Source organism: Lolium rigidum, chromosome 1 (assembly GCF_022539505.1).
Source record: "Lolium rigidum isolate FL_2022 chromosome 1, APGP_CSIRO_Lrig_0.1, whole genome shotgun sequence".
NCBI lineage: Eukaryota > Viridiplantae > Streptophyta > Magnoliopsida > Poales > Poaceae > Lolium > Lolium rigidum.
In genome coordinates this window covers 101,126,664-101,140,661 of record NC_061508.1, presented here as the reverse complement: position 1 = coordinate 101,140,661, position 13,998 = coordinate 101,126,664, and the positions used below count along the sequence as shown (strand labels likewise).

Here is a 13,998-nt window from a genome sequence, read left to right as displayed (position 1 = left end):
ACCATGAGATCATGTAAATCACTTATACCGGAAAGGTACTTTGATTACACCAAACGCCACTGCGTAAATGGGTGGTTATAAAGGTGGGATTAAGTATCCGGAAAGTATGAGTTGAGGCATATGGATCAACGGTGGGATTTGTCCATCCCGATGACGGATAGATATACTCCGGGCCCTCTCGGTGGAATGTCGTCTAATGTCTTGCAAGCATATGAATAAGTTCATAAGAGACCACATACCACGGTACGAGTAAAGAGTACTTGTCGAGAGACGAGGTTGAACAAGGTATAGAGTGATACCGAAGATCAAACCTCGGACAAGTAAAATATCGCGTGACAAAGGGAATTGGTATTGTATGTGAATGGTTCATTCGATCACTAAAGTCATCGTTGAATATGTGGGAGCCATTATGGATCTCCAGATCCCGCTATTGGTTATTGGTCGGAGTGAGTACTCAAACCATGTCCGCATAGTTCGCGAACCGTAGGGTGACACACTTAAAGTTCGATGTTGAAATGGTAGAACTTGAATATGGAATGAAGTTCGAATATTTGTTCGGAGTCCCGGATAAGATCCCGGACATCACAAGGAGTTCCGGAATGGTCCGAAGAATAAGATTCATATATAGGATGTCATTTTATGTGAATTAAAATGATGCGGAAGGTTCTATGGAAGGTTCTAGAAGGTTCTAGAAAAGTCCGGAAGAAACCACCAAGGAAGGTGGAGTCCACATGGGACTCCACCTCCATGGCCGGCCAACCCTAGTAGGGGAGGAGTCCCAAGTGGACTCCCCCTTAGGGGGCCGGCCACCCCCCCATATGGGAGGTGGAACTCCCACCTCTAGTGGGAGTCCTAGCTTGGGTAGGTTTCCCCACCATATGGAAGGTTTTTGGTTCGGGTCTTATTCGAAGACTTGGAGACCAACACTTGGGGTTCCACCTATATAATGAGGGGCCAAGGGAGGGGGCCGGCCACCCAAGAACCACCAAGGTGGCCGCACCCCTTAGTGGCCGGCGCCCCCCTCTCCCCAAACCCTAGCGGCCTCTCTCCTCCACCACGTCCCGCACGCTTAGCGAAGCTCCGCCGGACTTCTCCACCACCACCGACACCACGTCGTCGTGCTGTCGGATTCAAGAGGAGCTACTACTTCCGCTGCCCGCTGGAACGGGGAGGTGGACGTCGTCTTCATCAACAACCGAACGTGTGACCGAGTACGGAGGTGCTGCCCGTTCGTGGCGCCGTGATCAAGATCTTCTACGCGCTTTTGCAAGCGGCAAGTGAACGTCTACCGCAGCAACAAGAGCCTCATCTTGTAGGCTTTGGAATCTCTTCAAGGGTGAGACTCGATAATCCCCTCGTTGCTACCGTCTTCTAGATTGCATCTTGGCTTGGATTTCGTGTTCGCGGTAGGAATATTTTTGTTTTCTATGCAACGTTATCCTACACTCAAGAGGGGAAACGACGAAGAAACGACGCCGTCGTCCGATCCCTTAGGATCTAGGCTTTCACCCGAAGAAGTGAACCCGAGGGCGCGAAGGTCGGAGAGCTCCACGACCACCCCCAAGGAGGATGGCGACACCCGCGGACGCCGCGCGATCAGGCTTTCGCCCGGAGCAACCGAAACCTTCACCTCCTCGCGCGTCCGGACAGCAAGACGGAGCATCGCCGCCAGCCCGGACCCCGCTGAAAACACACCTCCAACGCGGCAGCAGCACCACCGCCGCAAAGGAGCCACCGTCGAGATCCCGGAGCAGCCGCCCAGCACCGCTGGTGCCCCGGCCCGACCAGAAACAGGACCACGGGCGGTAGAGACACCGCGCACGCCGGGCAGAGACCCACGTCCCGGGCGCCGCCGCCGCGACCTGCCTCCCCACCAGCCTTCCTGGCGGCCACCCCGCCACCGGGAGAGCGCGCCGCTGCGCCTCAGCCCAGGCCGGCCCGCACCAGGCCCTCGCAGCCCGCGCAGCGGCGCCGCGGCCGCAGCCGAAGCGGACGCCCCTGATCCCGCGCTGACGCCTCCAGTACCTCCGCCGCACCCTCGCCCCACCGGGCCCGCGCCAGAGCACCCGCCGACGGGTCGCCGTGCCGCACCATGCGACCCCCACAACCGCCGCCTCAACGCGCGCAGGAGAGGTGTCGGGGGCGCCCGCCAAGCCCTCCGCCTTCAGCGGCCAGGCGCCGCCACTGCCGCCGGCGCCGGCGGCAGCAGCGGCCAGGGGTGGCCGGGATCTGGGGCGGCTCTGCTAGGGTTTGGGGGTGCCTCCGGAGTCGCCCCGCGCGAGAGCGACCCGGGAGGAGTCCTCGACAATTGGGCCTCCATTTGTCAAGTGGTAAGGTAATACTCCCTCGGTTCTGGTTTAGTAGGGTAATATGCATTTAAAAAAAATTACTATAAATTTGATCAACAAAATATAAATTATATGTGACAAAAAATGTATAATTCGAAACTTCTTTCGAATATGAATCCAATGACATAACTTACATTTTGTTTGACTGAATTTATGGTGAAAACTTTTTTCCTTGAACTACATGTTACCCTAATAAATTTTAAATCGCGGTAAATTTGTGTCTCGAAGTTGTTTATTGTGTGCGGAGAACCAACCTGTGGTTGGGTCTCAGGTTTGACATTTTGGTGTCTCATTATAAGGGGAACATTTTGCAGTGGGAGGCGAAGTTTCCGTTGACAGCGAGACGCCTGTATTAACTTCGTCAATCTAAAAACCCGTTGGATGAAATTTCTTGGACGCAGTCTCTCGAGATGCTCACAAAGATAGGTGTGCGTGCGTACGTTTATAGAGATGCGTATATGTGCGTATATGTGCGTACGTGTGAACGTCTACGTATGCATATGTTTCGAAAAAAGAAGAAGTTTATCGTGTGTGATCGGTGAGCTGCATGCACAGACGTCTCGGTTTCTCATCCTTATCACACGCTCTGAAAAAATAAAACAGTCTCCTGCAAAAACAGTATTCTAATCTCTGACCGCCGCGGCGACACCTTACCACTAGCGCCCACCGTGTCCGCGCCGTCGCCGTTCGCCGTTCGCCGTTCTCCCGTGCGACTGCGAACCGCCAAACCAGAACCGCGACCGCCAGTTTCTGACCGGCGGCTGATGCTGATAAGTTTGCCGCGCGCATCGTGATCCCGAGAACCAATCGCTTCCCACTCTTCCTCACCTCGTACGATCGAGTCCCAGCTTGCAAGTAGCTGAAGTAAGTGTTGTGCCAATGGCGGCGATGAGAGAGCTCGTCGGCGCCGTCGGTAGGAGGCCGAGCCCGGGCTGGTCGGACCTACCAGGCGACCTCCTCGAGTCCGTTCTGGTCCGCCTCCCCGTGACAGACCGCCTCCGTTTCCCCGCCGTCTGCACCGCGTGGCAGTCGGCCGCCGCCGCCAGCGCGGCACGCGTCCAGGCCGTGGATGTGCCGTTCCCGTGGCTGATGCTCCCGTTCAACCAGACTGCACGTGGGCAGAGGCGCGGCGCCGGCGACACGTTCTCGAAGGCGCGGTTCCTGAGCCTATCCGAGGGCAGGACGTACGACATCCCGCAGCCGGCCCCGGCCGTCTCCGACCGCCTCTGCGTCGGCTCGTCGCCGGACGGGTGGCTCGTCACCGCCGACGCTGCCTCCGAGCTCTGCCTCCTCAACCCGCTCACCGGCGCGCAGCTCGCGCTCCCGCCGCTCGACACGCTCCCCTTCGTCCACGCCAACCGCGACGCGGGCGGCCGGGTCGTGAGCTATTCAATACGGTGCTGCTTCGACGAAGATGAAAACGGAGACGACGCACCCGTGGTCGTCCCGCCGGAGTCCTTCGCGCCGGACAGGCTCCGGTTCGAGCTATACGAGAAGGCCATACTAGTGTCCGCGCCGCGGGAGAGGCAGACCGGCTCTTGGGGCGGCTACGCCGTCATGCTCATCTGCCAGCCTCTGTCCCGCCTCGCCATCGCCCGAGCCGGCGACACGAGATGGACGCTGCTCGACACGCCTTCGCGCCGCTGGGTGGACGCCGTGCGCGCCTCGTCCACGACCGGCGCCGGCAGGCGGCAACTGGTATACGTGATGGACACCGCGGGGCGCGTCGATGCATGGGACGTTGACGCCACGACGCCGACAATGGTGGCGGTCGCGCCGGCGTGCTGCTGCTGCTCGGGGCGCGCGTGCTCCATGTCGGGGGCGTGCAGCAGGTACCTCGTGGAGCTCTCGCCTGGGCGCTTGCTCCAGGTGCACCGGCTCAGGGAAGCGGCGCACGGGAGGTACAGGTGCGAGCCCCGCCCGGAGCGCGTCGAGTACACCACCGTCGACGCCGAGCTCTTCGAGTGGACGACGGACGGCGGCCGGTGGACTCCGGTGGACGGCATGAACGGCGGCGTCCTGGGCGGGCGCGCGCTGTTCCTGGGGAAGAACGCGTCGCTGTGCGTCGCCGTGGGCGGATGCTGCCGGTCCGAGCTGAAGGGCAACTGCGTGTACTTCACCGACGACGGGCCGTGGTCGCACGACAGGTGCCGCGAGGTGGCGCCGGACGTCGGCGTGCTCGACCTCGCGGACGGCAGCTACAGGCCGCCACGGGGTGCGGCGCGCGACCTGCTCTGGAAATGGCCGCCGCCGGTCTGGGTCTTCCCGTCCTGCGCCGACTGAATTAATTCCGTCTGAAGAATGTTGGGCAGAGGATGGCCGCGCGTAGCAGCATAGATAATTTGAAATGAAATCTCGTCTATAGGATTTTGAACTTTTAGCAGGGTCCGACCTCTTCTACTCCCTCCGTCTATAAAAGAATATCCTAAGTTTAAAGAAATTTGGATGTATCTAAATAAAACAATTAGCAGAGGAGGCGCGGGATCGACGACGGTGGTCGCCGGCCGGTAGCGGGGCTGGTCGGGGATTGGCGGGGTGTGGTTCTAGGGGGGATCCGGGGCGGCGGCCTCGGCCGGTGGAGCTGCGACGCGTCGTGCTTGGCTGCCCTGATGAGGGTTGCGGCGGGCGGGTGATTTTCAGCGATGTGGCTGGCGGCGAGGGTGATCCTGACGACTGTGGATCCGGCATCTACGGCGGCATGGCCGTGCCTGGTGGTGGTCGGTCGGTCCTCTGTGCCTCTCCCTCCCGGTGGCTCTCGTTGGTGGCCTACTTCGGGGTTCGGGGTGGCGGCAGACGACTCGTCGACGGGTCTGTGGTCGGTGGCGGCCTCCTCTTCCGCCGATGAGGTTACCGGCGGGCGGCGGCGTGGGGGGCGGCTGATCTAGCTAATAAAGGTGGTTGTCCTAGGGTTCTTATTTTGCGAAGATGAAGACCTTCCTGATGTCAGTCCTTCTTCATCTAGCTGGAGTGATGAGTTCTAGAAGGCTCCGCTAGCAAATGTAAGAGTGCATCTTTTGCCTGGAGTTTGCTGGATCGGGTGGTATTCGGTCGTGCGCACCCATGCTTTTATTCCGACCGTTTAGTTCCGGAGGGAGAGATGCGAAGCTCTGTTCTGTGTTGCCATCAGATGACATTATGATTCATGGTGAAATCAGAGGCGGAGAATATCATGAAGGCCGGATTGGAGGACTAGCAACGGAGGTTCGAGTCTCTCTGATGTTGAGGGACTTGCTTGGTGTTCTGATTTTCGCAGCAGCAGTATGCAAGTGGGGGAGACAACACATGTAAAGTTTAGAGTCTTACCTTTCAGGCTGAAAATCCTAGGCCCAACCTTAATTGGTTGTGTTTGGCAATGACCTTGTTGAAGACATTGTTTTGAGAGTGGAGACTATCTTCAGGGTGACAACCTAAGATCTTTTGATCGGGTGACGACGGTGTTTGTGCACTGCTCCCTTCTGAAAGGATCGTATGCCGCACCTAGAGGGGGGGGGGGGGTGAATAGGTGGTAACCAATTTTTAGTTCTTTTTCAATTTAGGCTTGGCACAAAGATAAATTCTCTAGATATGCAACTATGTGAATTTACCTATATGACAAGATCAACTACTAAGCAAGATATAGCTAGACAAGATATAGTAGAGCTAATAAGGATAGATGTAACCGAGAGTGGAGCACGCGAAGACACAGAGATGATTCCCGTAGTTCCTTCCTTTTGAGGGGAAGTACGTCTACGTTTGGAGGAGTGTGATCGCCATGAAGGCCAGACCAACGCCACAAAGGTTTCACTCAGGTCTCCTGTGAGTAACGCCACAAAGGTCTAGCCCACTTATTTGACAACTGGCTCAATGGTGTGGATGTAAGGTTTAAGCGTCTTATTAGGATGGGAGCGATTGCAATTATTTGGTCGTTATGGCTATGTAGAAATGACAAGATTTTCAATAATATTTTTTCCTCTTTTATGCAGGTCATTTACCGGTGTGCCGCTATACTCCGTTCTGCCTTTGCAGCGGGTAGAGCATCGAGACCTCTTTACGGAGGTATCTTCACGGTTGGAGGACGCGGCGAGGGATATTTTTTCCCAACATGGGTGGTAGCGTGACCTTCGGCTGGATCCACCTAGCTAGTCTTTTATCTTCCATGAATTTTGTTGTCCTTTTCGAACATCGGTGTGTTTTGTAACAGATATTTATGCGGCCGTGTGCATTGTAACGACCCGGAAAAACCACAATATTAGATTTTTCACCGCTGCTTGTTTTTCCGTGTCGTTCCAAGTCATCATGGCATATGCATCATATCATCCATGTTTTGACAAAATAAAATTTATTTTCGTAAGCTATATTTTATTTTTCTTGTATGGTGCTTATAAACCCTTCCTCTCTTTCTTACTTCAAATAAACCCAAAATAATACTAATAATGTTTTGGATGTTTAACAAAACCTTTTTTAAAATCTTTGCTAAGGTTTCTAAAAAATTCTCCACATGTTTTCAAAACTTCTTCTCTCCCAAAATGTGTTCCCTCCTCTCTTTGCTTTCTTTGAAGAATCGAAGAAGAGAAGAATGCAACAGAAAATCAAAATAGAATGAAGAGGAGAAGAAGCCCAGCTAGATCATTTAATCTGCATGTCCACCATCTGGACGATTCACGCAGCAGCGTGCTTCCTTTCCTTGGTTGTCCTCACACCATGGACCAAGCCAGCCACCACCACATTGCTCTCTGCCTCCTTATCCTCATCCTGGACCACTCCAACCACCAAGCACCCTCGGGCACGCCTCTCCCCACCTTCTTCCTCTCCACGCAAGACAACGAGCCTATGGTGATCTCGATCGTAAGGCGTTTCCTTCGCGCGGCGCCGCCGCGTTACTTGTCCGTTGTTTCGGCGATCGAGCAATGTGTTGATCTCAAGACTCTCACGATGGATGATCTAGTTGGACGGTTCAAGGCTCATGATGAGCGGATGAAGATCACCTATGGTGATGTGGTGCCAGAAGAGCACGTGATGCTTACCCGTGCCCAATGGGAGTCGGTGGTCGCCAAAGAGAAGGGCGATAAGGCATATGACAACAGAAGTGATAAGGAAGCTTCTCGCCCAGCGAAAAAATACATCGCAGGGGAGGACGAGGACAATGCTCCGGTGAGGAGAAAGTTTGACATAAAGAAAGTAAGATGTCATAACTGCGGCGAGCTCGGCCACTTCAAAGTTGATTGCCGGAAACCATCGAAGCCGAAGGAAAGGGCTCTCATCGCCCAGGAAGGAGATGATGGACCGATGCTGTTGATGCTCGAAGTATGCGAGTTGAAGGACGAGGAGGAGATACCTCCTCCATCACCAGCTACGGAGATTGTGACGGATCATGGTCTACCGTGTGTGGATCACGTGGACAAGCTATGTGACGAAGGTGTCATCGAGAAGCAACGGAGTGCCCCGTGCCCACGTGAAACCGCGTTTGAGGCAAGTGAAGCTTTGGAGCTCATTCATGGCGATATATGCGGTCCAATTTCACCTGCAACCCCGTCCGGCAATGAGTACTTCATGCTTGTGGTGGATGATCTCAGCCAATACATGTGGATTGTGTTGCTGAAGAGTAAAGATCAAGGTGTACAAGCATTCGAGAAGATCAAGGAAGTTGGAGGACTTGAAGCAAGGGCGAAGAGAAAGTCCCTACGCGTAGATCGGGGTGGTGAATTGAAGCATATAGTGGTGGCCATGGCATGCAGCATGATGGAGAGCAAAGACTTGCCAGGAAAGTTCTGGGGTGAGGCAGTTAACACAGTTGTCTACTTGCTGAACAGGGCGCCAACTAGGAGTATGGTTGGTGGGACTCCGTACGAAGCATGGTACGGACGAAAGCCCTCAGTTGATCATCTTCACTGATAAGGGGTGGCCCGATCTTCTTAGTAAGCAACGGTGGTGATGATGATCACAGGGTGATTGCAGCGGAGATAACTTGATGAAGTGGATGATAAATTGTATGACGCAACGAGATCTCTCGATTGGTCCCTGTCGCCAATGCAACAGCTCTCAACCCTGCAAGATATTCACAACTCCACACACTTACGCACGTAGCCGCCGACCACGAAGCGGTAAGTTGCAACCGTCTAATTCCCAATGGAACAGCAGATCACACAAGACTTTTCAGATCTACACAATATCAAGCAATATGGTGTAGGGGATTCAATAGTTTTGCAAAGCAAACAACTAAGAACTAGGGTTTATCTTAAACGTGGTCTAAAGCAGCTAGGGGGGCGTCCTGGGCACTTATATAGGCGTCCGGGATGACTTCTGGTCGAAAAGATACAAGAATAACCGATCCAGAATAGATATGGTCGCGATAGACTCGGACACGGCCGGTCTAGGGGCCGGTCGACCGGGCCTGGGACCGGGCTGGCCGGTTCAAACCGAGCCAGGGACCGGGTTCCAACCGGGCGTAGGAATTGTCGCGCAGTAACGCTCCCGGTTGGCATCAACGTGGCGCCCGGTCGGCGCCGGGGTGGATCCGGCCTGCCGCCCGATCGGACCGGGCCAGGGACCGGGCGCGCCGGCGTGGCGGCCGGTCCTACCGGGTGCTGGGCCGGCCTGGACTTCGTCTTCTCCTCTCGCGCATGCCTCCCGCTCCTCCCTCGCGCGTCCATGAGATATCTTCATGTCCAGTTCCTTGTCCAGCTCCACGTCCATCTTCACGTCCAGCTGCTCTTCTCCTCCTCGTGCGATGCTTGGCTCCTCTTCATACCTGATGATACATAAGTAATAGGACTTAGGTAGTATAAAGCTCTGATCAATTAAAGTATCGTTTAGGAACAAGTTCACATGTTGTTTAAGTAGCTTCGCACGAGCCCTTGTAATAGGTCCAATCCGAACTTCATTGGACTTGAGCTTCACAGCAGGTTCATCTTCAGTTGGCAATGATGGAGGTGGTAGTGTGGTAGGGATGTCCTCATCATCTCCGCCCCCTTCAAAAGGCGTCGACCTCGACGCTCCAAGGTCTTCTCCATCATATGGTGTCAAATCAACAACATTGGAAGAATTACTGACACCAAACTCATCAAGTGGAAGATCTATCGAGTATGCACTATCATTGATCTTGGCAATCACTTTGTAAGGACCAGCACCACGAGGAAGCAACTTGGACTTCCGTAGCTTCGGGAACCTATCCTTGCGAAAATATACCCAGACCATATCACCAGGCTTGAACAACAGCTCCTTGCGCATCTTGTTCATCCTTGCAGCATTGCTCTTGCCTTTCTTCGATCTCTATCAACTCTTTAGTCTTCACATGGATCTTTCGCACAAAATCGGCCCTCTTAGATGCCTCCATATTAACTCTCTCGTGTACGGGCAAAGGCAACAAGTCAATTGGAGTAATGGGTTTGAAACCATACACCACTTCAAAAGGACACAGCTCCGTGGTAGAATATACCGCCCTGTTGTAAGCAAACTCCACATGCGGCAAACAATCTTCCCACTCCTTCAGGTTCTTCTTGATCATGGATCTCAGCAGTTGTGACAATGTTCTATTCACCACTTCAGTTTGTCCATCAGTTTGGGGATGACAAGTAGTACTGAAAAGTAGCTTCGTCCCCAGCTTTCTCCACAACGTCTTCCAGAAGTAGCTCATAAACTTCACGTCACGATCAGAAACAATAGTCTTCGGGACTCCATGTAGTCGCACAACCTCCCTGTCCACATCCCGCCTCATCTTTGGCCAATAAAAGTGGTCAGCTAGCATGAGTAGCGTCTTCTCACGCCCAAAGTGACCCATCAAAACTCCAGCATGTGATTCCTGCAATAAGAGCAAACGCACAGACGATTCTGGAACACATAGTTTGTTAGCTCGAAACAAGAACCCATCATGTATGTGGTATTTTTCCCATGCTTTACCAAGAGCACATAAGCGATATGGTTCAGCAAAATCATGATCAGTAGCATACAAATCACATAGTACTTCTAATCCAGGAATTTTAACATCAAGTTGAGTTAATAGCATATTCTTCCTAGATAGAGCATCAGCAACAATATTATCTTTTCCCTTCTTATGCTTAATAATATACGGAAAAGACTCAATGAACTCAACCCACTTAGCAAGACGCTTATGCAAAGTAGACTGAGCTTTCAGGTATTTTAAAGCTTCATGATCAGAATGTATGATAAATTCTTTTGGCCACAAGTAATGTTGCCAAACCTCAAGAACTCTAATTAAAGCATACAATTCTTTATCATATATAGGATAGTTCAACTTAGCACCAGACAGTTTTTCAGAAAAATATGCAATTGGGCGACCCTCTTGCATCAACACACCACCAATTTCAATACCACTAGCATCACATTCAATCTCAAATTGCTTATTGAAATCGGAAGTGCAAGCAACGGTGCGAAGTTAACAATCTCTTAAGTTCATCAAAAGCATGATCTTGGGCTGCGCTCCACTCAAATATGACACCCTTTTTAGTCAAGTCATTCAAAGGTGCAGCAATAGTACTAAAGTTGGGCACAAATCTTTTATAAAACCCAGCTAGACCATGAAAACTTCTTACTTGACTCACATTCATGGGAGTAGGCCAATTTTGAATAGCTTCAATTTTAGACACATCTACTTCTACTCCATGTTTAGAGACAACATAACCCAGAAATATGACCTTATCTTTGCAAAATGTGCACTTCTCAAGATTACCATAGAGTTTATTATCACGCAACACTTGCAAAACATGTCGAATATGTATAGTATGATCAGATTCACTGCGGCTGTAGATTAATATGTCATCAAAGTACACAACCACAAATTTGCCAATAAATTCACGCAAAACATGGTTCATCAGTCTTATGAAAGTACTAGGTGCATTAGTCAAACCAAAAGGCATTACTAACCACTCATATAAACCAAATTTTTTTTAAAGGCTGTTTTCCACTCATCCCCTTCTTTCATCCTAATTTGATGATAACCACTATGCAAATCAATTTTAGAGAAAACAGCAGCATGCACCACTCAATTCATCTAGCATATCCTCTAAACGGGGAATAGGATGACGATATCGAATAGTAATGTTGTTTATCGCTCTACAATCTACGCACATACGCCATGTACCATCTTTCTTAGGAACTAGAATAACAGGAACAGCACAAGGACTAAGGCTTATGCGGATATAACCATTGTCGAGTAGCGCTTGTACTTGCTTCTGTATCTCCTTCGTTTCGTCGGGGTTCGTTCTATATGGTGCCCGATTGGGTAGCGAAGCTCCGGGGATCAAGTCGATTTGATGCTCAATACCTCGCAATGGTGGAAGTCCTGCGGGTACCTCATTCGGAAACACGTCGCCAAATTCCTACAAAACATTAGAAACACCAAGAGGAAGAGGGGTCATGTCGTTAGAAACCAAAACCGTACCCCTGTACAAAAGCACAAGAGGCATGGCTGTAGGATCCTCGCTAAATTCTCTCATGTATTCTTTGGTGGCTAATGAGACTAAGGAATTCACTCTCTCACTTTTCGTTATATCACTCACGACATTACAATTCTCTCGCCTATCTAAAGAAGCATCCTCCAAGTTTACTTCAACCTTCTGACGAGATTCATTGACAATTTTCTGTGGTGACATAGGCTGTAAGTTAATTTTCTTGCCCTTGAACTCCAAGTGATATGTATTGGCACGGCCATTGTGTTGCACAGAACGGTCATAGAGCCAAGGCCGACCCAATAGTAGGTGACACACCATCATAGGAACCACATCAAAGTCAATGCAATCCTTATACGGTCCAATAGCAAACTCAACACGCACCATGTGGTTTACCTTCATCTCACCATTGTCGCTCAACCACTGAATATAGTACGGATGCGGGTGCGGTAGATACTTCAACTTCAGCTTGGTACACAACTCTTTTCTTGCTAAATTGCGGCAACTCCCGCCATCAATAATGACCTTGCAAGCCTTGTCAGGATCAACTAAAGCTTTTGTTTGGAACAAATTGCAGCGCTGAGTAGATGCACTAGGCAACACATTAAGAGCACGCTGCGACACAACAATGGTGCGAGCATCAGACGGATATGCATCTTCACCATCAGTGTCATAGTCATCATCTTCTGGAGCATTAGGATCAACATCTTCTCCAGTCTCGTACTCATTGTCCTCATTGATAATCATAACTTTACGGTTAGGACAATCTCTCTTGAATTGACCTTTTCCACCACATGTATGATAAGCCATATCACGATTGCGCGCAGTAGACATGTTAGAGCCACTCGCACTTGCAGCAGATTCAGACTTCTTTGTGTTTTGCACATTTGAGACCGGCTTGCTAGACGGAGTAGAGTAAGGGGCGGAGCGCGTCGATGGCGCCGGCGCCGTAGGTGGGGGCGCACGAGGCGTGAAGCGCCCAGCTCCTGAAGCTCGACCTTTAACCTTTGCTTCGTCAGCCAATTGTGATTCTGCTTCTCTTGCATGATGTAACAATTGATTCATATTGGTGTAACTGTAGTGACGAACAATGTCTTTGATATCATACTTCAAGCCGTTGAGGAAACGCTGCATTGTCATCTCAAGAGACTCACGGACACGTCCACGCTGCATAAGCATCTCCATCTCCATGTAGTATTCATCCACAGTCTTCACACCTTGTCTTAATAGGGTCAACTTATCAAATATATTCCGCAAGTAATTTGTAGGCACAAAGCGAGAAGTCATCGCCTCATTCATAGCACGCGATGTGCGTATAGGTTGCTCACCATCCTCATCTCGGTTACGAACAAATGCATCCCACCAACGCAATGCATAGCCATCAAATTCAGAAGAAGCAAGCTTTATCTTCCTATCTTCAGTGTAATGTGGATGTAAACGCCATAACTTCTCAATCTTGAGCTCCCAAGTGAGGTATTCTTCAACATCAGCACCTCCTTCAAACTTGGGTATGGAGAACTTAGGCTTACCCAATCCATCTTCTTCCTCAAACCCACGACCTGGACGTCGGAGTTCAGCAAACCCACGAGGACGATTACCACGTGGCGCACCACGAGCATTGTGTGCGTCATCTTGAAGCTCGGGATCTTCGTCATCTTGTTGTTGTTGTGCGGTCAAATTCTCAACAGCTAAGCGCAAATCAACAAGACTGCGCTGTATATCCGCCATTTGATCTTTCATCGTAGTGACGGTCTCACATGTAGTATCCAGCTTCTGGGAGATCCCATGGACCGTTCCCCTAAGCTCATCATCCTGAGTGCGGAATTCACGTCGCATCTCATTACGAAGAGCCTCATACTCCCTCCATGTGATGAGATCTGCAGAGCTCTTGTTTTCCTGGTTAAGAAGTTTTTGATCACTAGCAGACATCATTAGTAGATTAGTGCACTAAATCAAAAATATATGGTGGTACTCTCACAACTCACTCAAAACTGATAAAAAAAAGAAATCTGACCGCTCCAAAGTGAATTAGTATTGCTTACCACTTGTAGTAACAACTAGTGCACGGATGTAGCGAAGCGAATATCAAGGGTATAAGAACAAATCACACGGCAAAGCAGGATATATGTGGGGCTGTAGGTAGGCTACCTATTTGCACCAATAACAAGCTCTAGCGCTGACCGTAGACAACCAATGATACTCACACAAGGCGATAAATGTGGCAATGCAACTATATGTAGGAAAGGTTGCAATGCACTAGAGAGACG

The 13,998-nt window shown here is 51.0% G+C and overlaps 1 protein-coding gene across 1 annotated transcript; it reads left to right on the top strand.

The window, feature by feature from the left end:
• The first annotated feature begins 3,227 nt into the window (after window positions 1-3,227).
• Window positions 3,228-4,631, top strand: LOC124649593. The gene has a single exon (XM_047189198.1). The coding sequence runs from the start codon at window positions 3,228-3,230 to the stop codon at window positions 4,629-4,631; it is 1,404 nt and encodes a 467-aa protein (XP_047045154.1).
• The last annotated feature ends 9,367 nt before the right edge of the window (window positions 4,632-13,998 follow it).